This window comes from Oryctolagus cuniculus, chromosome 13 (assembly GCF_051225735.1).
Source record: "Oryctolagus cuniculus isolate XC-2025 breed Fujian yellow rabbit chromosome 13, ASM5122573v1, whole genome shotgun sequence".
NCBI classification, from domain to species: Eukaryota; Metazoa; Chordata; class Mammalia; order Lagomorpha; family Leporidae; genus Oryctolagus; species Oryctolagus cuniculus.
This window is the reverse complement of record NC_142879.1, coordinates 20,759,293-20,786,264: the sequence shown is the minus strand read 5'-3', so window position 1 is coordinate 20,786,264 and position 26,972 is coordinate 20,759,293. Positions and strand designations below refer to the sequence as shown.

The 26,972-nt window shown below is 51.8% G+C and overlaps 1 protein-coding gene and 1 long non-coding RNA gene across 2 annotated transcripts in view; one reads left to right on the top strand and one right to left on the bottom strand.

Moving 5' to 3' along the window:
* Positions 1–19,846, top strand: part of LEMD1 (LEM domain containing 1) — a 35,688-nt gene extending 15,842 nt beyond the window's left edge. The window contains exons 4-6 of the mRNA XM_070055183.2: positions 1,694–1,765; positions 16,600–16,676; positions 19,228–19,846. Of these exons, the coding sequence (XP_069911284.2) occupies positions 1,694–1,765; positions 16,600–16,676; positions 19,228–19,417 (339 nt within the window). The 3' untranslated portion in view covers positions 19,418–19,846. The remainder of the gene's footprint in view (positions 1–1,693; positions 1,766–16,599; positions 16,677–19,227) is intronic.
* Positions 19,847–23,881: 4,035 nt separating this feature from the next.
* On the bottom strand, positions 23,882–25,539 carry LOC138844928 (uncharacterized). The gene is made up of 2 exons (XR_011381370.2): positions 25,203–25,539; positions 23,882–24,116 (listed from the first exon to the last, which is right to left on the bottom strand). It is a non-coding gene; the product is annotated as an uncharacterized LOC138844928 (long non-coding RNA).
* Positions 25,540–26,972: the final 1,433 nt, after the last annotated feature.

The window sequence follows — 26,972 nt, the reverse complement described above, 5'->3', positions numbered from 1 at the left end:
GGCTGCTCCATTTCTAGTCCAGCTCCCTGCTAATGCCCCTGGGATGGCACCTGGGCCCCTGCACCCACAGGGGAGACCTGGAAGAAGCTCCCGGCTCTTAGCTTTGGCCTGGCCCAGCCCTGGCCATTGCAGCCATTTGGGGAGTGAACCAGCAGATGGAAGATATTTCTCTCTCTCTCTGTAACTATGCCTTTCAAATAAATAAATATTTTTTTAAAAAGTGTGATGTTTAATCATCCGTAATACAAAGCAACATGAAAAATAACACGGGAGTGGAATCCTTGCGACTGAATGCCTTAGTGCTGTAGCATGGGACGCGTCAGACTCCTGCAGACATATTTATACAAGCCAGTATGTGGATATTCCCCGTCCTCCTCGCCCTTGACAGTTAGCGAGTGCAGGCTGATTATGATCTGTCTCTGCCCACAGGCTGTTCCTCACATTAACCAAGGCTTCAACTCCGCAGACACCAGCTGTGTGTCCAGCAGCTCCCTCCTGGGCCGCCGCTGTCGGCCCGAGTTAGCGTCAGGTGCCGCGGGTTGAGAGGCTCAGTCCCACAAGACTGCCTCCCGCCATCGAAGAGGCTCACGTTCGGGGTCTCCCATGCTTCTGTTCGAACAGCTATAAATCAGGGTTCCCACGACCCCCTCTCTGGGTCTGAGAATTTACCAGAACAGCTCCCACTTCAGGAGGTATCGAGAAGCCAGCATCCAGGCCCTCAGCGAACGCATTCCTGTTGGCGTCAGTACGTCCAGGCCTTGCTGTGGACAGGGCTGGATGTCTCTGCGTCCTGGTGCGCACTGCATTTGTGTAGATTAGGGAGTCGTGCACCGCGTAGTGCTTTTGACCGTGGATGGCATAGGTGCTGGCGGCCCCACAAGATAGCATCGCCAGGCGATGTCTCAGTTTGTGTAGGTGCACTCTGTGACGTCTACACAACAAAATCACCCAACGGCGCATTTCTTACAATATACACACGGCTGCCTAGGTAATGAGAACTCATGAGTTCACACCGCTCTAAATTAGAATCCAATACTCCCCTCATGAATCGGTTCTCGGACAGTGAGTCCTTTGTCCTCGATGTATTTACTTTGTGCTTCATTGGCGAGTTTTCTCGTGTAGCCAGTGTCGTGGTCACAGTAGCCACCTCCTTCTTTGCATAGCCACTGTCACTGCTTCCTTGACCACGGACCGACTGCCAGGACTCCCTGTGGCCCCCCCCCTCCTGTCCTCTTCCTTGGCCACAGGGCACATGACAGCCGCATGCTGCTCCCACGCTGACCGCTCCAGGCCTTCAGCCACCAGGCACCTGCTAGTTTCACAGCCTTCCACCTTGCAGGACTCCAGCTCCGTGTGTGGTAGGCCCTGCCCTGCACACGAAGGCCTTAGCAGAGCTGATACGAACAGCTCTGCAACAGTTTCTTCTCGTGGAAAACACCCTTCTTCCCTGTAGGAGTTGAACCTCTGGTTGGGGCAAAGTGAAGAGCAAATTGCATACTCAGTAACTGCTTAATAAGCCCTTTATTCTTACCTTTGACACACGCTAATGGGAGCTAAATGCCATCTTTACAAGGAATGTCATTCCACAGGCTTCCTGTGAAAACACTGACCGCCCAGCAGACATGCTCTGGGGGTGCTTAATGAGCAATGTGTCTCGTCTTGCTGATTACACGTTGATTTCTCTGTGCCATAGAACCCAGGTTTTGAAAGACCAGAGGAGCAAGAGGACAATTGTGATTGTAATAATTTCAAGGTGACAGTCAAGGTAAGCTTACTTATTTTCCTGTAACTGAATTATGAGCAGGGGTGGTCTCCTTTTGCAAGAAAAATATGAATTTGTTTAAAAAACGCTCAGTTTTCCTTTCTTTTTCATCGAAACTGTAGCCATCTGCCTTGAGCTAAGCTGTTTGCTTTATGGACAGAGATGTTTGTCTCCATTCCAGGGAGCAGGGCCCTGCTGCACCTCCCGCATGGGCACCGGTGAGCTTATTTCAATCCCTCTGTACTCATCAAGATTCCGTGGGCACCACGCAGTGTTCACACCCAGGCGTGGCTTACTGTGGGTAATTATTCTTCATGCACATTCCTGTCTGAAGGGCTTCTTGGAGAAGGTGCCATAGTTCACCTGACAGACCAGGAAACAGGCAGGACGGAGGACTGGCCTGGGACCACATAGAGTGTTAGAACAAAAGCTGGAAATAGAGTTTCAGGCCCTTAATTTCCACTTTGTTGCCCTTTCCCATACATCAAGTGACCAAGAGGGGGCCCGGAACGGGGCACCTAGGTGGTGAAATAGCACCCCCCAGTGTTCCTCCTTGGTATTGCAGAAAGAGCCAACAGAGCGATGGGAGGACTTTGTGATGATAGCTTTATGATGACTGTATGTAAGACTCACAAAAGCCACAATTCAGAAGTAAGCAGAGTTGGAAGGGGACTGATATATATGAAGCCGGGTAGCTGGAATTTGTCCAAGTGGAGAGAGAAACAAATTTGAATCTGATAACCTCTTCGCCAGTTTGTTATAACTCATGCATCTGAAAAGGGATAAAGAATTACAGAGAGTAGTTGGAGTCCCACCTGAGAGATTAAAAAGTGAATCATAAAAGAATCATTGCCAAATTGGTTGAAGACCCCAAAATATCCCTCTAGGATCATATGTCCCCTTCCTCTTTCTTTTCCCCAGGGTGACCACTCCCCTGAATTTTCTCTTTTCGCTGGTTCTCTTTTCTTTACGGTATCTGCAGATTCTAGACTTCATGATTGGATTTTGTTTAAATGGCATCGTAGTGTAAGCTTCCTTCTCAGCTTCCCTTTCTTGTTCAGCCCTATGTGGTGGGCGTCATCCAATACTGTGGCTCTGCGCCACTCCTCATCACTTGTATACAGAGTTAGTGCAGAAATGTGTTTCTTCATTATCTACTTCTTGAGCGTTTGCATGGTTTCCAAGTTTTCCTGGCATAAATCGTGCTGTTAGGAACTTTGTGGTGCTTGATCCAGAGTGTCCAGGAGCAACTGTTTTCCTCACTGTATGAATGTGCATGGAGGGCACTGAGGAATTGGAGGCTGCACACCCCTCACGCCCGCCACAAACCAGCTGCGCCATTTTCAATTCTATCGTGAATATATCTGGAGCTCCATTGTTCTAAGCCCTCTTCCCGATTTAGGATTGCCAGATGTATCTTTCTATCAACATGGCAGATATAAGATGGCATTTATGACCATAATTTCTATTTCTCTTATTATTAATAAGACTGAGCATCTCTTCTCAATTTATTGGCCTATTGTGTTTTTCCTCTGTGAAATGCCTGTTCGTGCCTTTTGCCCATTTTTATTAGATTACCTTCCTCTCATTAATGTATAGGCATTCTTTATATATTGTGTATACCAATCCTTTGTAGTATATGTCTTCTAGTAGTTTGGGCTTATCTTTTCACTCTCTTCTTGGGCCTCTTTTAAATGTGCTTATTTCCTGTAGTTTTTATTTTGAAATCATTTCAAACTTCCAGAAGCTTTCCAACAAATACGCTTTTATGCATGAACTTTAGATTCACTAGGTGTTGACATTTTCCCACATTTGTTTTATAATTTTATCTATCTCTTTTCCTGAACTATTTATTTATTTATTTATTTTTATTTTTTATTTTTTGACAGGCAGAGTGGACAGTGAGAGAGAGAGAGACAGAGAGAAAGGTCTTCCTTTGCCGTTGGTTCACCCTCCAATGGCCGCCGCGGCCAGCGTGATGCGGCCGGCGCACCGCGCTGATCCGATGGCAGGAGCCAGGAGCCAGGTGCTTTTCCTGGTCTCCCATGGGGTGCAGGGCCCAAGCACCTGGGCCATCCTCCACTGCACTCCCGGGCCACAGCAGAGGGCTGGCCTGGAAGAGGGGCAACCGGGACAGAATCCGGTGCCCCGACCAGGACTAGAACCCGGTGTGCCGGCGCCGCTAGGCGGAGGATTAGCCTAGTAAGCCACGGCGCCGGCCTTCCTGAACTATTTAAGATTAAATTTCAGACATCATGATCCTTTACCTTCTCTCAAAAATTTCAGTGTGTGTTTCCTTAGAATAAAGACATAAAGAAATTCACTTACCAGGCCCAGCACTGTAGGGTAGCAGGCCAAGCCATTGCCTGTGATGCTGGCATCCCATATGAGAATCAGTTCAAGTCCTGGCTACTTTACTCCCAGTCTGGCTCCCTGCTAATGCACCTGGGAAAGCAGTACAAGGTGGCCTGAATACTTGGGCCCCTGCACCCACGTGGGAGATATGGTGGAGTTCCAGGCTCCTGGTTTTGGCCTGGCCATTGCGGCCATTTGGAAAGTGAACCAATGGATGCTCGCTCTCTCTCTCTCTTTCTCTCCATCTCCATCCCCTTCCCTTTCTTTGTAACTTTGCCTTTCAAATAAATAAATAAACCTTTAAAAAAAATAAGCTCACTTACATAATCCCAATACAATAGTAAGAACCGGGAATATTAAAAACTGAATGAAATTCACATCATGTAAAAGGAACTTTTCAAAATGCTGTGATAAGACCATTTCTATCTTAGTTCCAAAACGTCCAATCACCTCACAATGAAACCCAGCACCCATGCCGAAGGTGTCTCCCTCGGACTCCCCTCCGCCCTGCCCCCACCACAACTGCCGATCTACCTCTTGATCCACTGGCTTCACCTTCTGGAAATTTCATATAAAAAGAATCATACAACAGGTAACATTTTTCATCTGGTTTCTTTTACTTTAGCACAAAGTGATTGAGGTCCCTCCACGCTGTCACATGTATTTGTGACAGTATTTCAGTATTTTGTTCCTTTTTATGGCCGAATGAGACCCCATTGTACATATAAACCACCATTTGTTTATTCATCCGTCCGCTGATGAACTCTAGGTTGCTTCCGCCTTTTGGCATGAGAGTAGTGTTACTATGAGCACTCGTATTCAGCTGTTGAGTCCCTGACCTCAAGTCTTCCGGACACACAGCTTCGAGAGGGATTGTTGGTCACACGGCAATTCTATGGTTCACTTCTTGAGGAGCCGCCAAATGGGTTTCCACAGCAGCTGCACCATTTAGCACTCCTGCTAGCAGGGCCTGAGGGTCCGCCTTCTCCACCTCCTTGCCCATAACCTTCAGGGCCAGGCCAGGAATTCAGTGTAAGCGTCCCACCTGGGTAGAAAGGACTAAGCCACCAGGACTCAAACCCAGGCACTCCAGATCCCCCACCGGCTCTTTTCCTAGTGGCCACCCCCTGGTGTGAAGCAGTGGCTCCCTGTGGCTTTGTACCTGTTTCCCCCGTGACTGACGATCCTGTGCACGGTCTCCTGGCTGTCTGTGCACCTGCACATTCTTTGCCCGTTTTGGGGCTGCATTGTTTGTCTTTTCTGCTGAGTTGTAGAGTGCTTCATTTGTTCTGGGTTACAGATCCTGGTATGATATGTGGTCTGCCAGCTTTCCCCCATTCTGCACACTGTCTTTTTACTTTCTTTTCCTTTTTTTTAAAGGTTTATTTTATTTATTTGAAAGAGAGTTACAGAGAGAGGTAGAGACAGAGAGAGAGAGAGAGAGAAAGAGAGAGAGAGAGAGAGAGAGAGAGAGAGAGAATCTTCCATCCGCTGGTTCACTCCCTAAGTGGCCGCAACAGCCAGAGCTGAGCCAATCCGAAGCCAAGAGCCAGGAGCCTCTTCCAGCCTCCCAAGCTGGTACAGGGGCCCAAGCACTTGGGCCACCCTCCGCTGCCTTCCCAGGCCACAGCAGAGAGCTGGATCTGAAGTGGAGCAGCCAGGACTCATTCTGGCACCCATATGGGATGCCGGCACTGCAGGTGGAGGCTTAGCCTTCCACAGCACAGCGCTGGCCCCTCAGATCCACTTTTCAGCCCCATCCCATTCTTCTCTACCTTGGACGCCAGGTCTTTCACTGCAGTCTCATGACTCCTGCGACTGCTCATTCCGTGTTGCTGTCTGTGTCCCGTCTGTGGTCAGCCCGGGTGACCGACGTCGCTGTATCTTCACATTCATGATTGCTTTCCTCTGTGTGCTCTGCCCTGCTCTGAGCCCTGCTGGAGAGCTTGTTTGCAAGCCCTTGGTTGTGGTTGTTTTGTGCTAACATTTATACAGGTTCAACTTTATAGCTTCTGCTTCTCTGCAGAGAGTTCCTATTTTCCATTTGTTTCAAACATGTCCATATTGCTCATCGAGGCATTTGATGATGAGTGCTTTAAACTCCTGTGAGATAATCCAACATTCGTGCCATGGTGTTGGTGTCTCTTATCCATCTTTCCTCGCTCAAGTTATAAACCCTAAATGTTGTTTTTTAAAATGCATTTTTAAAGATTTATTTTATTTATACAAAATGCAGAGTTACAAAGAGATAGACCTTCCTTCCATCTGCTGGTTCATTCCCCAAGTGGCTGCAATGACCGGGGCTGGACCAGGCCAAAGCCAGAAGCCAGGAATTCCATTGGGGTCCCCCACGTAGGTGCAGGGGCCCAAGCACCTGGGCCATCTTCTGCGGCTTTCCCAAGTGCATTAGCAGGGAGCTGGACAGGAAGTGGAGCAGCCAGGAGTAGAACCCGTGTCCACATGGGATGCCGGCGTCCTCAGCGGCAACTTAACCCCTATGCCACAGCAGTGGCCCCTGAATGCTGGTAAACCCTCCATCTCAGCACCCCTGCTGCTATGCCTTGCTGGGAGACAGAGGTTGGGGGGAGCAGTGGCGCTTTGTAGTCAGCTGGGTAGAAGCCCAAGTTCCCCAGTGGGAACGCCAGGTGTATGTGTGAGCTGCTAGAAGGGGCTCCCCGGCGGCCTCCGGGGACAGGAGGGCCCCATACCTGGGAATGGGAGTGCAGGTTCCGGGCTGGCTGGGGGGGAGGTGAGCTGCTGGCTGGAGTAGAGCTGTTGGTGTCCAGAGACTTCCATCTTACTAGGCTGCCCCTCTCCTTGTCCCCTGTTTCCCAGGGTGGGCGTTAGGGGTTGCATCCGTTGGAGTTCCCAGGTTGTCAGCTCCTCCAGCACTAGGCTGGGATAAGTTAAGGAAAGAGGACATCCAGGAAGCTTCCCATCTTCTTGTGCCTCGGGTCCCGAGGTCCCCGGCCCCTCTTGCCCCTGTTCAGAGCCTTCTTATTGCTGTTGAGTGTATTACAACACCCAGAGGCAGGCATTCAGTCCACCAATTAGGACAACCACACACCATATTGGAGGACCTGGTTTCAAGTCCTGGCTGCTGCCCTTGACCCTGGCTTCCTGCTCCTGCTGAGCCTGGGAGGCAGCAGTGTGGGCTCCAGTGTTCCTGCCCCTTACCCTACCCACGGCACGACTCCCACCCCAGCAGCAGACGTCTGGGGAGAGAACCAGGGGAAGGGAGTATCCTCTCTCTCCCTGCCCCACACCCGCCTCTCAAATGGAAATACTTAAGTATGCTGTGTGGGGTTTGGGGTGCCGGGAGAAGTGCGTGTGCCCCGAGTAGTCCCAGCTCCGTTTGAGCAGTGACCCTGTCTCTTCCAATCTGGTTGTCGTATGTCAAGTCCCACATTTACCGTGCTTCAAGGAGTTCGCAGAAAGATGGAATTAAGCGGTTTATTTTAGCGCACAAATTTTTGAACTCTGTGCATCGTTTTCACATAATAGGCATTTTCCAGGCATTTTTGAGAACCCCGCACCCTTGGGCATATTTAAATGGGTATTTTAACTTCTTTAAGGTCGTGGAAGTTTTCCTTAGTGTCCTTTAATGAGGCTTATCATTTTCTCAATAAAGGCCATGCTTATCTTCTGTCAGCTTTATCACTGGGTAGGCTGTTAATTTCGGTTGCTAATGGAAGTAATGTCTTTTAAATTTATATTTTAAATGGGTTGTGCTGATTTATAAAAATGAGGTTGGCTTTTGTGTATTGATATGATAACAATGAACTCTTGGCAATTATAATAATTTTTCTCCAGATCCCTCTGTAGCCCGGTTTTTATGCCTTTTGTTGCTTTTTGTTTTGCTGTGCTGGCTAAGACCTCTTTACAGCCAGATTGGGCACAAGTGATAATTGTGGGTGTTTTTTCCGACATCCTGATTTTAAAGGGAGTATTTTAAGGTTTTACCTTTGAGTGGGACTTTTGGTGTGGGTTTTGAAAGCCGCCTTTTCTCAAGTGGAGGAGGTTCCTATCCTATTTTAATCTTCCTTTTATTAGTGTGATGAGGTTGTTCAATTAATTCCAAAGCATTACTTAGCTTAAGAAAACACAGTATTTAAGATGAAGCTTCATACCAACAGTGAAATAAGAGTCCAGTCTTATTGTAAGATCTTTCATGAATGTCCTTGTTTTCAGTCAAAAAGGGGATTTGGGGCTGACTCCATTTTAGTGAGCTCCAAGTAAAAAGTGCTTTTCCTGCCTATAGACAGCTCAGTGTGTTGTCTGCAAAGATCTCGGATTTTACAAGGTTTTCAAAAAACCTTGCGTTAATGAATTAGAGTGATTGGAAAATGTCTCAGGCCCTGGGGGGTCTCTGCCTTCCGACTCCCTGTGTGCAGTAACTGGAAGTCACGCAAGACTGAGAGGAGGTCGCGTGGGGGCTCCCTAGACCCCCACCCCCGTGGGAGTCACTCACAGAACGTCGGCCAGCTCCAAAAAACACCAGCATTCTTCCAAAAGTTCAGGAGAAGTGGACTGAAAACATAAGTTCATTTCGGTGCCAAACACGTGTGAAACCCGTGTGACGAGGCGGCTTCCAGAAGTTCACGGGAATGTGTGGAGTTCAAAGTTTTCTGCACCAAGATGAATTTATACATATATTTAAGTTTATTTCGTTATTTTTACTTCAAAGGCAGAGAGAGACAGAGAGGGAGAGAGAGATAGGATCTTTCATCCCTTGGTTCACTCCCCAAATGCCTGCCACAACCAGGGCTGGGCCAGGCCAAAGCCAGGAGCCCAGAAGTTCTTCTGGGTCTCCTACCCGGGTGGCAGGGACCTACGTCCGTGAGCCTACACTGCTGCCTTCCAGGGTGTGCATTAGCAAGAAGCTGGGTCGGAAGCGGAGTGGGGACTTGAACCCCAGACTCTGCTGTGGGACGCAGGCGGCATCCTAACTGCTGCCCCAGTGCCTGCCCCATTTTCCACGTACTTATTGAAGTATCTCCGTGTATTTCCTGAAGACACACAAACAAACTGCACTTCTCTAGGGACAGTTAGTAATGGCTTCAGACAAGGTAGATCATTTTTCAAAAACCAAGTGCAATTTTTGATGCGTAATGATTTAATGAGAATACAAAATGACGTTGGCTCCTTCTGGCTGTGGGTACTGGTCCAGTGTTCCATAGTTAACTATAAAATGGCACAGTGTGACATAATACCCCCACACGACCCACTGGCGGATTCAATATGGGAAACACAAATAGGCCAGAATTCGCCCAAAGTTGTCCACCATTGAAAGACCACCTCACCCGGAACGTTTAAGAATAGCACGAATGGATACCGAGGTTGCTTCCCCAGGAAAGCCGGGACTTGGCAATTTGTTGCGTGGAGGAAGCCGTTTTCAGAATATGCTGTGACACTTGCAGCCCAGAGCGCCGGGGCCTCGTCGGTGTGGCTGCGCTGTCCACTGTGCGGCCTGGGGCACACAGTCAGCCCCATGAGCTTTATTTCCTCATCCACAAGCCGTGGCCCTGACAGTGGCCTCCTAGCGTTGTCAGGGAGTCAGTGAGTGCGCAAGATACGAGGCTGGCGCAGGTGGTGCTCCCCCCAGTTTTTATGTATTTGATGGGCAGAGGGAGACAGAGAGGGAATTTCTGTTCATTTGTCAAATGTGTGCAATAGCTAGGAATGTCACTCTCTCACGCTGTCACACTGTCTCACTGTCACACTCGCTGTCACTGCCACTCTCACACTGTCACACTGTCCCCCTGTCCCACTGTCCAGGCCCCCAGTGCTGGCTGAGGTGCCGCCGCCTGGTTGCTGGCAGATCAGGGGTTCTGGGAGCAAAGTCCAGGGCATTTTCCTCGCCACCCTGCCCTCCCCGTCGGGCCCTTCAAGCCTCAGTTCCTCTCTGTAAAGCAGGCACACAAACAGCGCCTTCCTCATAGGGCAGCTTTGAGGATGCAAAGAGCTTCAAAGGGGAATGCCACGTAGGGGTCAGCTGGTGTTGTGGCGCTTACTGTATGGCATGACAGCCGAGGGCAGCCCCGGGCTGGTGGGATGCTCCGCCGAGGGTCGAAGTCTCGAGTCCCCTGGCTCCGGGCTCTGCAGCTTGGCCAAGGTAGTGGTCTCTGCAGCTCCTGGCTCTGGGCGCGGGGACAGCCAAGCAAAGTCATTGCACCTCCCCTGGGGGCTGTGTACCCTCCCTGAGCCGCTGCTCTAATGAACACCGATATTTTTTCATTCCTTTGTCGGTGTTGTTTGCAGTGAGAATCATATTACTGCCGCATTAAAGGAAGGTTTTTAACGATGGGCTATAAATCAGCTACAAATGCACCACTTGATGCAAAAATCGGTTTCATTGTTGCTATTTCTCTCCAGTGTTTGTTTCTCCAGCGGAGCTTTAAGCCATCCATAGTTTTATAACCTGTGTCATCAACGGCCCCTTTCTCATCACATAGGCGTGTTTATGTTTTTTAAAGAGACAGAGAGAGCTTTTTTTTAAAAAAAAGATTTATTTTACTTATTTGAAAGGCAGAGTTATGGGGGAGCGGGGAGGAGGTCTTCCATCTGCTGGTTCACTCACCAAGTAGCCACAATGGCCAGGGCTGGGCTAAGCCAAAGCCAGGAATCCAGAGCTTCTTCTGGGTCTCCCACATCCATTTCTTTTCCCAAGTCATTAGCAGGGAGCTGGATCAGAAGTGAAGCAGCCAGGACTCCAACCAGCGCCCTTATGGGATTCTGGCTTCACAGGCAGTAGCTTTATCCAGTAGGCCACAGTGCCAGCTGAGAGAGAGAGCGACTTTCATGTCTGATTCGTTTTGCAAATGCTCGAAACAGCCAGGGCTGGGCCAGGCTGAAGTCAGGGGCCAGGAGCTCCAGCTGGTCTCCCATGTGGGTGGCAGGAACTCAAGCACTTGGGCCATCATCTGCTGCTTTCCAGGCACATTAGCAAGGAGCTGCGTTGGAAGCAGAGGCAGAACTCGATCCCAAGCACTCCAACGTGGGACGCTGGCATCACAAGTGGCAGCTGACCCCGCTGTGCCACAACGACATCCCCGTCACACAGTCCTGTCCCGTGGAGGGATCACAATTGCTCCATTTATGGAAATCAAAATGTCTGCTGTTTCCATGTTGTGGGAGAACTCTCTATATAAATGACTGCAAGGAAATGAAATTTAAAAAGAAAAGGAAATAAAAGACCCCAACTTCTGGTGGCAAGAGAGAAGGATCAGGAGGAAGCGGGAGTTGTCCAAGAGCCGTGAAATCGTTTATTCTGCAACAGACTTCTACCAAAGACAAAGTCACACAGAGAGGGAGAGAGGGAGAGAGGGAGAGAGGGAGAGAGAGAGAGAGAGAGAGAGAGAGAGAAGTCTTCCATCTGCTGGTTCACTCTCCTAATGGCCTCAATGGCCAGAGCTGAGCCAATCCGAAGCCAGGAGCTGGGAGTTTCTTCTGGGTCTCCCACGCAGGTGCAGAGGCCCAAGGACTTGGGCCATCTTCTACTGCTTTCCCAGGCCACAGCAGAGAGCCGGATCGGAAGTGGAACAGCCGGGACTCGAACTGGCACCCATATGGGATGCTGGCACCGCAGGCAGCAGCTTTACCCACTACACCACAGTGCTGGTCCCTACCCCCACAGATTTTATTTTAATATAGCTATTTTTGAATTTTAGAGAATTAACTAAAGAGAAATTGCATGGCGTGGCTGTGTAGAGGCTCATTACACTATTGTCTACTCTTGCATATGTTTGAAGTTTCCCATAAGCTAAAAGGTTAAGATAAATAAGAATTTGTGTATACAATAGTTTCCCCACCCCCTTGGAAACAGCCTGAAATATCTCTGGGTGAGTAAGCCGTCCGCAGCCCACGCGGCACCTCTGTGGGAATGGTTTTAAGTGTCTCTCCCTCAACAGCCTTCAGTTCCATCTTCCAGGAAACTGTTGTCCTGGCATGTAAGTCTGTGCTGTCTCCCCCGCCGTGGTGCTGGGGGTCCCAGCCTCCCACCACAGGCAGAGGCCCTGCCTGGCAGGAAGGGGAGGAGCTACAGCTGTCCCATCACCTGTGCAGGGAAGGGAGTGACTGGGAGCTGGAGACGACCCTATACAGCAGGCCACGCCCTCCCCCTCCCATACGCCCCTCGGGCAGGGTCCCTGGGACCTGGCAACCGGCCCTGACCCAGGTACAGCCACGGTTGCGGCGCCGCTGGGGTGTCCTGACGACGCCCTCGCTGAGACCAAGCTCCTGACTCCTGCGTGTGCCGCCTCCGCCTCCACACACCCAGTCCGGTCTCCACTGCAGCGGCGCTGTAGGAACGTCTGCTCTGGACTGTCCTGGTGGCTTTGTGTCCTGGTGCCGGTCAGTCCTTTCCTGCTGAAGCGGCCCCAGGTGCTGCCTGCTGTGTCCTTAAGCCTCTGGCAGCACCGCAGGTGCAAAAGGCTCCTCCCATATCAGGGGTCCTGGGGTCCCTGGAGGGGGGCGGACACTGAAACAGTGGCCCCAAATGTGAGCTACTGGGACTTGATCTACGAGAAGTAGAAGACAGGGGCCAGTGCTGTGGCATAGCAGGTAAAGCTACCACCTGCAGTGCCAGCATCCCATATGGGCACAGGTTCGAGTCCTGGCTGCTCCATTTCCAGTCCAGCTCCCTGCTAGCGGCACCTGGGAAAGCCGCAGAAGATGGTCCAGGTCCTGGGGCCCCTGCACCCGCATAGGAGACCCAGAGGAGGTTCCTGGCTCCTGGCTTCGGATCTTCCTAGCTCCAGCTATTGGGAATGAACCAGCAGATGGAAGACCTCTCTCTCTCTCTCTGCCTCTGCCTTCCAAACAAATGAATAAATCTTGAAAAAAAAAAAAAAAGTAGAAGACAGCTCCTGAAACCCAGCAGGTGAGCAGGTGGCCTGATGAGGGGAGAAGGAAGCCAGTGCAAACACTTAGTAAATAACCGGGCTGCCGGCGAGCTGTTCGGGGAGGGAGGCTGTGGGGCCCCTTTGCAATCTGCACAGCTGCCTTGGGCCTGGCACTCAGCAGATGTTTGCTGAGTGAATGAATAAAACTTCACATTTACCAGGCACGGTACAAACGTGTACATTAGGGCTGAAGAGATATAGAGAAAGGAGAGATATATGTGGATGAGGGTAGCAAGGATTTCCCACAGGGGGCAGGTGTTTGGCTCTACATTTCAGACCCTGCTTGGGGGCCCGGTGCTGTGGTGTAGCGGGTAAAGCCTTTGCCTGTGATGCCGGCATCCCATATGGGCGCTGGTTCGAGTCCCGGCTGTTCCACTTCTGATCTAGCTCCCTGCTGTGGCCTGGGAAAGCAGTAGAAGATGGCCCAAGTGCTTGGGCCCCTTCACCCAAATGGGAGACCTGGAAGAGGCCCCTGGCTTTGGTTTGGCCCAGCTCCAGCCATTTTGGCCGTTTAAAGAGTGAACCAGCGGATAGAAGATTTCTCTCTCTCTCTCTCTCTCTCTCTCTCTGTAACTCTGCATTTCAAATAAATAAATGCATCTTAAAAAAAAAAAAAAAAAAACAAAGACCCTGCTTGGATACCTGCATCCCACATCAGAGAGCCTGGGTTGGAGCTCCTGCTCCACTCCCAACTCCAGCTTCCTGCTGATGCACCCTGGGAGGCAGCAGGTGATGGCCCAAGCACCTGGGTCCCTGCCACCATGTGGGAGAGCTCTGGATGGAGTTCCTGGTTCCTGGCTTCTGCCTGGCCCACTCCCAACTCAGGCATTTGGGGAGTGAACCAGTGGATGGGAGATCTGTCTGTCTGTCTCTGCTTCTCTGCCTCTCTGCCTTTCAAATAAATAAATAATATGCTTAAGAAACAAGTATGTGCAGGAGGGAAATTAATTTTATTTATTATTATTTTTAAAAAGATTATTTATTTATTTTTATTTGACAGGTAGAGTTATAGACAGTGAGAGAGAGACAGAGAGAAAGGTCTTCCACTGGTTCACCCCCCAAATGGCTGCTACGGCTGGAACTGCGCTGATCTGAAGCCAGGAGCTAGAAGCCTCCTCCCGGTCTCCCATGGAGTGCAGCGCCTAAACACTTAGCCCATCCTCCACTGCCATCCTGGGCCACAGCAGAGAGCTGGAGTGGAAGAGGAGTAGTCGGGACTAGAACCCGGTGCCCATATGGAATGCTGGCGCCACAGGTGGACGATTAACCAAGTGAGCCACGGTGCCGGCCCTAAAGATTTATTTATTTTACTTGAAAGAGTTACAGAGAGGAAGAGGCAGAGAAAGAGAGAGAGTCTTCCATCCACTGGTTCACTCCCCAAATGGCTGCAATGTCTAGAACTGCACCAATCGAAGCTGGGAGCTTCCTCCTGGTCTCCCATGTGGGTTCAGGGGCCCAAGGACTTGAGCCATCTTCCACTACATCTCTAGGCCACAGCAGAGAGCTGGATTGGAAGTGGAGCATCCGGGTCTTGAACCAGTGCCCATATGGGACGCCATCACTGTAGATGGCGGCTTTACCTGCTACGCCACAGTGCTGGCCCCAGGAAATTAATTTTAGAAACTGAAGGGTAGAGAAGAGTTTCCTGTAGTGGTTTAAGAACATCACTCTCTATTGATGATACTGTGTGACCCCAGGCAAGTTACTCAACCTCTCTGTGCCTCAGACTCTTCAACGGCACAGCAATGGTGCCTCCCAGGTATTGTGGAGCAGCCCAGGAGTGAGTTAATACATGAGTAGTACCTGGCTCCAGGTAGCAGGTGCTTAGCAACATTGCCAAATACCCCATCCTCACGTTGCCTGGACATGGCAGGCTTTTGCAGATGGAAAGCCTGACTCTTAAATATGAACAACTAAGGAAGACCAGACACAGGAGGGGAACGCAGCATGAAGTTAATCGGGATTGTCAGTATCGCAGCCATTGTTGCTGCTACCGGTCAGCTGGGGTGTGCAGCAGCAGTCTGATCACTTGCTGTGTAAGTCACTGCCTCTTCTACCTCACAGGGAGGAAACGAAGTGTTAGCCTTTCCACCTCGCTGGAAACATAATAACCTGAAAGACTTTTTTAAAAGATTTATTTTATTTACCTGAACGACAGAATTACAGAAAGAGAGAGGTAGAGGCATACAGAGAGAGTCTTCCATCTGCTGGTTCACTCCCCAAACGGCCACAATGACTGGGGCTGGACCGGGCTGAAGCCAGGAGCCAGAAGCTTCTTCCACGTCTCCCACGTGGGTGCAGGGGCCCAAGGACTTAGGCCATCTTCCACTGCTTTCTCAGGCCATCAGCCAGGAGCTGGATGGGAAATGGAGCAGGGGGGACTCGAACCAGCACCCATATGGGATGCTGGCACTGCTGGCTGGGATTTTAACTAACCTGCTGTGTCGCAGAGCTGTCCCCCAAAACTATTATTTGAAAAAAGAAAAAGAAAAACACTGTGGTCTCTATTCTTCTCACAGGGCAACATTTCATTTTCTTAAATTATTTACAAGTCCTTTTTGTAGCCGCCTTGTTGTTCTAAATGCCTTCATTCCTTGTCTAACAGTGATGCCTGCTCATAAAAAAGCTCCAAGCTATAAACAAGTGCAATAAACAGGGGGTTGCTATGGAAAAGCAGAATGCCGCTCTCAGCACCTGGCCCTGCTCTCCGGCACCTGTCGTTCTCGTGGGAGTCCCCGCAGTACAGAACTTACTGCTCTTTGGAACTTGGATGTTTTCTCATTATTGAATAGAGGCGAACTTGAACTTTTCTGTTTAAACTATTTGGCAGGGTTTTTAAAAAGTTACTTGTTTATTTGAAAGGCAGAGAGAGAGAGAAAGAGAGAGAGAGATCAGAGCCATCTTCCATCCACTGGCTCACTCCACACATGCCCATAGAGCCGGTTGCCTGGGGCTCCGTCTGGATCTCCCACGTGAATGGCAGGAACCCAGGTGCTTGGGCCATCATCTGCTGCATCCCAGATGCCTTAGCAGGAAGCTGGATGGGATGCAGGGGCAGGGCTCAGTCCCAGGCATTCTGATGTGTAAACCCAAACAGTGGCTTGAAACCCGAACGCTGTGCTATGAAGCACAATTCAGTCATTCAACCTGCTGTGCCCACACTTTTACCAATCCTCAGATTAAGTGATTTTTTGTGTGTGTGTCTGTGTGGAATAAAACCAAAGTCAGGGCAGGTGTAGCAAGTTAAGCCACCACTTTGGGGGTTCACCACAGCCCATGCCAAAGCGCCTGAGTGGGGGTCTCTGCCCCTCTGCTTCCTCCCAGTGCACCCTGCTTGAGCCCCTCCCACGCGTGTGGAAAACCCGAGCGGATTTCTGGGCTCTGTGCCTGGCCCAGCCCTGGTTGTTGTGGGTGTTAGGAGAGTGAACCAGCTCATGGAAGATCTGTCTCTTTCTCTGTCTCTGTCTGTCTCTGGATGAAAAATAAACATCAAACAGAAAAACAAAAAGCACTGCCACCAGGGTTCTTGGTAAGCCGCTGGGAACAAATTTCTCTGGACATTTTCTTTCTGTTTGCCAGAGACCTGAGCCTTCTGCAAGCAAAAGCAAATCTCGAGACGCCCGCTGCCTGGGTCGTAAGCTGGCCACAGGGACCAGGTAATGCTTTTCTTTAAGCACGTGAGGACATCGATATTGTTGTGCTCTGTCACTCCTAGATGTTCAATCATTCCATCTCTCTGATGGGCTTGAGCCCGAGAAGAATGTGTGGAAAAAGGAGAAAGACTCGCAATATATCACACGGTTTCTTTTTTTTTTTTTTTTTAAGATTTTATTTACTTTACTTGAAAGTCAGAGTTACGCAGAAAGAAGGAGAGGCAGAAAGAGAGAGAGGTCGCTCTTCCATCCGCTGGTTCACTCCCCAGATGGCCGCCAAGGCCGGAGCTGCACCGATCTGAAGCCAGGAGCCAGGGGCTTCTTCCGGGTCTCCCACGCAGGTGCAGGGGCCCAAGGACCTGGGCCATCCTCTACTGCTTTCCCTGGCCATAGCAGAGAGCTGGACTGGAAGTGGAGCAGCCAGGTCTTGAACCAAAGTCTGTATGGGATGCCAGGGCGTTAACCCACTGCGCCGGCCCTCCTCCTCCTCCTCCTTCTTCTTCTTCTTTTTTTTTTTTTTTTTTTTTAACATTTAGTTATTTATTTTGAAAGAGTTACAGACAGAGGGAGGGAGAGACAGAGAGAAAGGTCTTCCATCTGCTGATTGACTCCCCAAATGGCTGCAACGGCCAGAGCTGAGCTGATCCAAAGCCAGGAGCCAGGAGCTTCTTCTAGGTCTCCGACATGGGTGCAGGGGTCCAAGGACTTGGGCCATCTTTTACTGCTTTCCCAGGCCACAGCAGAGAGCTGGATCAGAAGGGGAGTAGCCAGGTCTCCAACCAGTGCCCATATGGGATGCCGGTACTGAAGGCGGCGGCTTTACGTGCTATGCCACAGCGCCAGCCCCAATATCACACAGTGTCAAAGCTGACTGGCTCTGTGAGGCCCCTGGCTGGTTGCTCATGTTTGGAGATAAAGAAACAGTGTGGGAGGTCGAGGCAGGTGCTACCAGTCCCGTGAACTGAGAGCCGAGCCCAGCTTCCCTGAGGTCTGGCCGTTTGGAAATGTTTGGTCCTACTTTGGTCTTAGAAGAAGAGCAAGAGTTTTTGAAATTTAAGAATTATTTCTTTACTTGAAAGGAAGCATATTGGGGGTGGGAGTGGGGAGAGATGAAAGAGAGAGGTCTTCCATCTACTGGTTCACTCCTTAAATGGCCACAACAGCTGGAGCTAGCCAGGCCAAAGCCAGGAACCAGGAGCTCCGTCTGTGTCTCACAGATGGGTGCAGGGGCCCAAGCCCTCGGGCCATCCTCCGCCGCTTTCCCAGGCCCTTAGCAGGGAGCTGGATTATAAGTAGAACAGCCGGGACTTGAACAGCCACTCATACAGGATGCTGGCATTTCAGGCAATAGCTTAACCCCACTGTGCCACAATGCTGCTCCCTCGGAGTTTTTAATTTTTGTTTTTATTTCATGTTTTTTTAAAAAAGCAAACAGCAGGTGGTTGACATGCGAGCCCAAGCACCTCCCTCGTCAGCAAGTGAAGTTCTGCCGCGCGTGGGGTGACAACACAGGGGCAGAAACAGGGCAGAGGACTGCTCACAGGAGTAGAAAGTGGAACGGGGTCGCCAGAGGCTGGGCAAGAGGGTTAGGAAGAGCTTCTCAGGGTCTGGTGTTGGTAGCACAGCAGGGGCGCTGTCGTCAGCAGAGAAGGGTTGCTGAGGAAGGGCTGGGGTGCCGGCGACACGGCTGCCCCGACCTCCTCCTCACACACCGTCTCCGTGCATTGCCACATCACACTCTAGCCCAGGATTCCGGACCATTTTTGTGTGCCAGTTTAAAAAAAAAAATGATAGCCCCAAGAGGTAAAGCTTTCTGAGACACTCCCTAACTTCTGTGTAAACTCTGATGGGACTAGCCTAGTGGAAGGCAAGGCAAGAGCTCTTTGAACTGAAAAACCAATAGATTGTAGAAGGACCCCGGCTGTGCATTGCGGGAGGGGAGCCCCTGGGCACGGGTGCACCCAGCCACCCCCATGCTGTCTTTTTTTTTTTTTTTTTTTTGACAGGCAGAGTGGACAGTGAGAGAGAGAGACAGAGAGAAAGGGCTTCCTTTTGCCGTTGGTTCACCCTCCAATGGCCGCCGCGGCCGGCGCACCGCGCTGATCCAAAGCCAGGAGCCAGGTGCTTCTCCTGGTCTCCCATGGGGTGCAGGGTCCAAGTACTTGGGCCATCCTCTACTGCACTCCCGGGCCACAGCAGAGAGCTGGCCTGGAAGAGGGGCAACCGGGACAGAATCCGGCGCCCTGACCGGGACTAGAACCCGGTGTGCCAGCGCCGCAAGGTGGAGGATTAGCCTAGTGAGCCACGGCGCCGGCCCCCCATGCTGTCTTGAGGTGTGGGGCCAGGGGATCTATGAGCTCCCTGAGCCTGGCTCTGCCAGCGTAGCAGTAAATGGATGCTTCGGGGGCTGGAGAAGTCTCACCCCTGTTGGGATCGACATGGGTTTCACTTGGACCAACCGCGGTTGCTCCCGGAGGCCCCAAGGTGCAGACGCTTCCCGAGGGTGCTTGGGTGGTAGCTGTGGCGATCCTAAGCGCCACGGCTGTTTTCACAGGTGTGCTGCGAGACCCTGCAACTCCAGAGTGCTCAGACCCAAGGCCGGGGGTATCGCCAGAAAGCCCTGCGCCCCAGACCAGAGCGAGGGGATCGGGTTCCCCGTGGGCTTGAAGCTCGCGGTGCTCGGCATTTTCATCATCGTGGTGTTCGTCTACATCACCATGGAGAAGCGGCCGCTCTTTGGTTAAGAACTCCGGAAGCAGACGATGCACGCGGCTGACGCGTCACCCTGAGCGAGCCCTCCTGCCCCAGCAAAGACGACCCAGAGCTCGCTGAGGGCCTTTGCCTGGAGCCAGAGCCTTCGCCCGCCCCGTGCTGCAGCCGCAGATCTGCACCTGGGCTCCGCCAGGTGGACGAGCAGGGCACAGAAGCAGGCCCGAGTTAAGAGCACGCGGTTAGGAAACCCCCCACGTCACGTAGGCTGTCATTAAAAGCGTTTCCACCTTACAGCAGGAGTCTCCTAAAAGGAAACTCCACCCGGTATTTTTCTTTCTTTTCTCCCCCCACCTGCCCCAAACAACAGGTTTTTCATATTTATTAGTGAACCAGCCTACTAGTGTGGAGCATAGAACAGAGAGAGAACCGGTATTCCCAATAAATAAAACGCGCCCAACGGCATAGCGGTGACATTTCTGGCTTACTGTGGTGGGATGATCGTGGCTTCGGTGCGGTGAGTGCCATCTCGGTGACGTCCCTGACACCCTCAGCCTGGTTCTTCTCCAGTGTCTCCCCCTGCAGCTGCGCCTGATTTTATTACCAGTTCTCATCCAAATTCAGTGGGGGCATGGAGTGATTTTTATTTTTCCAGGAAGTTGCTGGATCCTGGAAGTCTCGTGAGAAGACAAGGAGCGTAGTCAAGTGTACACACCACAGAGTCGGGGGAAAGGCGAGTGTGCCTGCGTGTACATGTGTGCATGTGCGTGTGTATGTTTTAAAGATTTATTTATTTATTTGAAAGGCAGAGTTACAGAGAGAGAGACAGACAGAGTTCTTCTGGGTCTCCCACATGGGTGCAGGGGACCAAGCCCTTGGGCTGTCTTCTGCTGCTTTCCCTGGCACATTAGCAGGGCGCTGGATTGGAAGTGGAGCAGCCAGGACTCGAACAAGTGCCGTATGAGATGCCGGCACTGCAGGCAGTGGCTTTACCCGCTACGCGCCACAGTGTTGGCCCCGTGTGTGTTTGTCGTGTGTGTGTGTGTGTGTGTTGAATCTTTTTTTTTTTTTTTTTTTTTTTTGACAGGCAGAGTGGACAGTGAGAGAGAGAGACAGAGAGAAAGGTCTTCCTTTTGCCATTGGTTCACCCTCCAATGGCTGCTGCAGCCGGTGCACCGCGCTGATCCGATGGCAGGAGCCAGGTGCTTCTCCTGGTCTCCCATGTGGGTACAGGGCCCAAGGACTTGGGCCATCCTCCACTGCACTCCCGGGCCACAGCAGAGAGCTGGCCTGGAAGAGGGGCAACCGGGACAGAATCCGGCGCCCCGACCGGGACTAGAACTCGGGGTGCCGGCGCCGCAGGGAGGATTAGCCTCGTGAGCCGCGGCACCGGCCCACTGTTCAAATTGTAGAGCTAACTATTTGAAAGGCTGCAACAGCTAATTAACAAGAGGGGAATGTGTTTGGTTTTATAAACACAAGGATGCATCCAACGTCATGGACGTAGTTTAGAGTAAGAGAGCACTTTTGTCTTTGAAACACATCCGGATTCATAAAAAACAAGGCCTGGTGAGCGAGCGTGGTGGCCATGGGGGCTGAACGGGCTGGGTGGAGCCGCGTGGGTGCCTGGCTCCTCTCTGTCAGCTCAGTGACCTTGGGTGAATTCGTTGTCCTCTGAGTTTCATTCTCAACTTCTGAAGACAGGCATAGCATAGACCCCTAGGAGGAGGAATTCCCAGAAATGTTGGTGTGGTTTATATCTGACCTATTTCTGGGAAGAGCTAATTCTAAATTCAAGAACTCCTGAGCACCAAGAAATTTACTGTAGCAATTTTTATGGCACACAAAACATAGAACCTACTCAAACAGGCCACGATAGGGGAATTGTTTAATAAATGAAAGCATGGTCTCTTAATAGATGATAATGCAATGATTGACGTTGGACGTGGGGTTTAGCCTAGCAGCTGAGATGCCAGTGGGGACCCCTGCATCCCACACCAGGTGCCTAGATTTGAGTTGTGGCTCCGCCCCTGACTCAGCTTCTTCATAAAGTGCACCCTGGGGGTTGGCTCTCCAGTGGCTGGGTCCCTGGCACCCACAGGGGGTACCTGTGCCGAGTCCAGGCTTCCAGACGGCCCAGCCCTGGTCATTCTGGGTATTCAGGGAGTGAACTAGCAAACAGGGGCTCACTCTCTCTTTCTCTCAAATGCAAATTTTAAAAACTATTTTAAAATGTTAACAGGATTTCAGTGGCCAGGACTCTTAATTGTCCCCCATATTTTTTTTACATGTTTCTCAAAAGTATATAAGCAGTATATAGTACTTTGCCAATGAAAGAAAACAAATTTTAATTTTTAAAATCGCATACTGAATTGCCATTTGATGGCAGGGAACATGAAACTGTAGTAAGACTGGCTTACACGAATAGGGATTTGTTTTTATCTCATGGAAGGCTTGCTGGGGCAGGCATTGTGGCACAGCAACTTAGGCCACCACTGGGGACGCCTGCACCCCATTTCAGAGCGCCTGCTTGAGTTCTAGCTATTGCGTTTCAGGGTTTTTTTCCTTTTATTAAATTTTTTTTTGACAGGCAGAGTGGAAGGTGAGAGAGAGACAGAGAGAAAGGTCTTCCTTTTGCCGTTGGTTCACCCTCCAATGGCCGCTGCGGCCAGCGCACTGCGGCCAGCGCACCGTGCTGATCCGAAGCCAGGAGCCAGGTGCTTCTCCTGGTCTCCCATGGGGTGCAGGGCCCAAGCACCTGGGCCATCCTCCACTGCACTCCCGGGCCACAGCAGAGAGCTGGCCTGGAAGAGGAGCGACCGGGACAGAATCCGATGCCCCAGCTGGGACTAGAACCCGGTGTGCCCACGCCGCTAGGTGGAGGATTAGCCTAGTGAGCTGCGGCGCCGGCCCCTTTTTTAAAATTTTAAGTAATTATTTTTATTTATTTGAAAGGCAGAGTTACAGAGAGAAAGAGAGAGAGAGTGCTTTCCTAAGGGCTGCAACAGCTGAGACTGTGCCAGGCTGATACTAGGAGCCAGGAGCTTCATCCGGGTCTCCCTCATGGATGCAGGGGCCCAAGCACCTGGGCTGTCCTCCACTGCTTTTCCCAGGCCACTAGCAAGGAGGTGGATCAGAGCTGCAGCAGCCGGGACACGAACCCACACGGATGCCAATGTCACAGGCAGCAGCTTTATCCACTATGCCACAATGGTAGCCCGCCAATTAGTTCTTGTAGATCAGAATCCTGGAATCCATTTAAAGAGACTGCACAGGCCACCTGCTCTCCTGCCTTACTCTCGGGGTGTGGGTCCCCTGTCTGGTCCAGGCCCCGCTGCTGAGCCAGATCCGTGTTGTAACGGGATCCCAGGAGGAGATCCTGTGATGCAAGAAGAGGCAGGTGCTTGATCGCCAGCCCTCGTTCCTGACACAGAGCTCCTGGAACCCTTGCGGTCACCAGAGTGACGAGTGTGCAGACTGTGAAGGGGCTGGGGCTCTCCACAGCTTCCGCATGGAGGAGGGGCCGCTGTCACCTGTAGAGGGCTGGAATGTCTGGATGAGGGAGAGGGGTTAAGTTGACCACTCACGGTCAATGTCATCAACCCGCCTACATAGTGAGGCCTTCATAAAACCCAAAAGGATGGGGCTCTGGGGGCTTCTGCATAGCTGAACAGGTGGGGGTGCCTGAAGGAGGTGCACCCTAAGAGGTGTGGAGCCTCTTCCCACATAGCCCGTTGTGCCTCCTCCATCTGGCTGCTCATCCTTTATGATATCTTTATCAAGAAACTTGTAGGGGCCAGCCTTGTGGCCTAGAGGGCGGATCCTGCACTGGCACATCCGAGCCCTGCTGCGCCATCCCGAGCGTGGGCCTCCTCTCCCCAGGCTCCTGCTCACCCTTCAGAGTGGTTCTCCACCCAGGGCCAGGACCCCAGTGTCGCTCCCCCTCTTCGTGGAGGAACGACACAGGACCCTGCGCTGTTCTTTTGTCTGCTCGGCCCTCCCCGGGTTTGCTGCTGGTTCTTCCCGGGTTGGCTACTGTCCCTTCCACCTCCGTGGAAGGGCGGTTCCCCCTGGCCACTTTCCCCACTTCCGCGGGGGAGCGGCACACCGCCGGCCGGCTCTCTCGGGGGCTGCACAGGTGTTCCCCTTAGATGTTCCTCTTAGATGTTCCTGGTGCATGCCGTCTCTCTCCTCCTCTATAGTCCTCCTCCGCCAATCCCAACTCGGCTGCCCACACGCCGAGTACGCTGCTCTCCTCCAATCAGGAGCAAGTCCTACAGTTTATTGGCTGAACTGGAGGCAGCTGTGCGGAAGCTGTTTACTTCTCTCCCAGCGCCATATTGTGGGAGAGCAGATGCATAGAATAAGTCTTAATTCCAGTAACTTAGTCTAGTCCGAGTTGCTCCCCACACCCCAGCACACCTCTCTCAAGGAGAGACTCCACAGTCCTGGCCCAGACACAGAAACAGCTCACTCGCCCCAGATCCTCCTCCTCCTCCTTTTTTTTTTTTTTTTAATATTTATTTATTTATTTGAAAGGCAGAGTTACAGAGAGGGAGAGAGAGAGAGAGAGAGGTCTTCCATCTGCTGGCTCACTCCCTAGATGGCCACAGCTGCCCAGCTGCGCTGATCCGAAGCCAAGGAGCCAGGAGCTTCTTCCGGGTCTCCCATGCAGGTGCAGGGGCCCAAGGACCTGGGCCATCTTCTGTTGCTATCCCAGGCCATAGCAGAGAGCTGGATCGGAAGAGGAGCAGCCGGGACTAGAACCACTGCCCATATGGGATGTCAGCACTTCAGACGGGGGCTTCAACCTGCCACGCCACAGCGCTGGCCTCTACCCCACAGATTTTATTTTAACATGACTGTTTTTGAGTTTAAGAGAATTAACTAATGAGACATTGCATGGTGTGGCTGTGTGGAGGTTCATTTTACTATATTGTCTGCTGCCGCATATGTTTAAAATTTGCCATAAGCTGTACTGGGCCAAAGCCAGGAGCCAGGAGCTTCCTCGGGGTCTCCCACATGGGTGCAGGGGCCCAAGAGCTTGGGCCATCTGCCACTGCTTTCTCAGGCCATTAGCAAGGAGCTAGATGGGAAGTGTAGCAGCCAAGACTCTGTGGGCGGGGGCTTTACTTGCTGCGCCACAGCGCTGGCCCCTCGCCCTAAATCTTAATATCCCAGGTTTCTCCTGCTCCTGGCCTGGGTGCTGCATTTATCTGTTCCTATTTTATTATTTTTTAAGGATTTATTTATTTATTGAAAGGCAGAGTTATAGAGAAGGAGAGAGAAAGACCGGGTGGGGGGTGGTCTTCCATCTAACAGTTCACTCTGAAATGGCCACAAGAGCCGGGGCTGGCTCAGGCCGAAGCCAGGAAACTCCAACAGCGGCCCAAGTACTTTAGCCGGCTGTCCCACGACGCCAGACCCTGCCGCTTCTAGAGCCTGCCTGGGGACCTGGCACGGGAGCACCTGGCCTACTTCCGGGTCTTTCCCTCCTCAGCCCAGGCCACCTTCACCCATCCAAGCGCCAGAAGAACCTACAACACCCAGCTTCTCTGGGCTTTGGGTCAGATCCAGGCCCAGTGCAGGGCTGTCTCCCACGCCAGTGCCAGAGATGGGAAGACGATCAGCACAGAGATTCACTCTTCTTGGCAGGCGCCATCTCCCAGCCATGGAGGGGTTTGTCCCCCCCCACCCCCCCATGCCCAGAACATGCCTGCCGCTGCGGGAATCCGGGAGCTCCTGGGGTGGAGGACTGGCTCTCACTCGCCTCTGGGTCTCCTCTCCAGGTAGCGGCTCCTCCCTCCACAAAGAGCTCACCTCCTTTTCAGGCCGTCTGCAACCACAAAGCCGATACCCCAGAACTCGCCTTCCGTGTACCGTGCAGGGAGACGCTCTCAAAACCAGCAGCCGGCAGTGGAAAGGCGTCCCCAAACATGCACGTCATGTCGTGTTCCCCCTCCAGCAGGCTCTCGTTCCCAGAGTGGGGGTGGGGCTCGCTCGGGGTGCGCGCGCCCCGTGAGGGTGTTCTGAGTCTGCTCACCAGACAGTCAAGTAGGGATCTGGCTGGGGCAACGGAACCTGGCTAAGCGCGTGTCGCACAGGCGGCCAGGGTCTGCCGGCTTGCACGGTGCACATGGGACCATGGGGCCTATTCTGTTGCCTGCGTGCCATTGAAATCCCTGCCCAGCCAGCGTGCAGGCTGGCAGATGGAAGGCAGTCTGCAAGGTTCTATTTCTGTTTTTCGACATTCAAAGAAACACTGTGCTACCGGCTCTTAAAAATAATTGGTTAAGTACCAAGCTATTTTCATTGCCACAGTCATAAATACAGACATGCTAGACCACATTATTTATGTCCACAGTGGTTCATAATCATTCTTACGTGCAAGAGAAAGGGCTTGTGGAGCTCATTTTCTTTCTAATTTTCCCCCCTCCCTCCCCACGCCCCCACCTCCCAGCCAAGAAAAGTCTTGTGGTTTAGAATAACACGAAGGAGCCTATCTTTGAAGTAAAATTAAACTTCAGTTTTTCCCGAAGCCAGAGCTTATCTCAAGACTAAAATAAGAGAGTGTCTAACCAACTTGGCATTTCAGCCCGAGGAAAATTCCCCACAGACGCTTGGATGGCAGACAACGGAAGGGAAGCCAATTAGCTGTGTGCGGCGACGGGAGCTCCTACAAGCTTGCCCAAGAAGAAATGAACCTGCTAAGGGGGTCAGCTAGGGCTTCCTGGCTGCCTCGGTGCACAGCCCAGCCGCTGCGCTGCCCGGGCAGAGCAGGTGAAGGGAGAGCCGGCCACTTGCCAGTCGGCACCGTGGGTCTCCGGCGGGACTCCCTCCGAGTGTTGCCGTGTGTGGGCGTCCCCGCCCCGAGAGCCTGCCTAATGAATCAATCTCTGGAGAGCCAGAGGGGCTATTCTGGGTACGCTGCAGCCGTGGAGGAGGACTCCTGGTTTCCTGGCAACCGGAGAAGCCTGTGACAGCTACAGTTCCTAGAGAGCCCGTTGTTGCAATCCCCTTTGGAGTTCAAGTTCAAGGATGAGTGGAAAAATATGTGGAGGGGATGGATTGGGTTTCTCTATCTTTTTTTTCTTCAAAACAACTTTTCTTTAATATTTATATTTTTGTAAGGCAGAGTAGCAGAGAGAGAGACACACACACAGAGAGAGAGAGAGAGAGAGAGAGAGATTGATCTTCCATCTGCTGGGTCACTCCTTAAATGTCTGCAACAGACAGGGCTGGGTCAGGCCCAAACCAGAAGCCAGGAACCCCACCCAAGACGCCCACGTTGGGCCATCGTCCACTGCCTTTCCAGGTGCATTAGCAGGGAGCTGGATGAGATCTGTGCGGCCTGGACAGGAACTGGCACCCCAGTATGGGATGCTGGTGTTGCCAGTGGAGGCTTAACCGGCTGCACCACAATGTCGGCCCCTTCCTCACCTGCTAGCTATTTATTTGTTTATTTATTTATTTGACAGAGTTATAGACAGTGAGAGAGAGACAGAGAGAAACGTCTTCCTTTTGTTGGTTCACCCCCCAAATGGCCACTACAGCTGGCGCTGCGCCGATCTGAAGCCAGGAGCCAGGTGC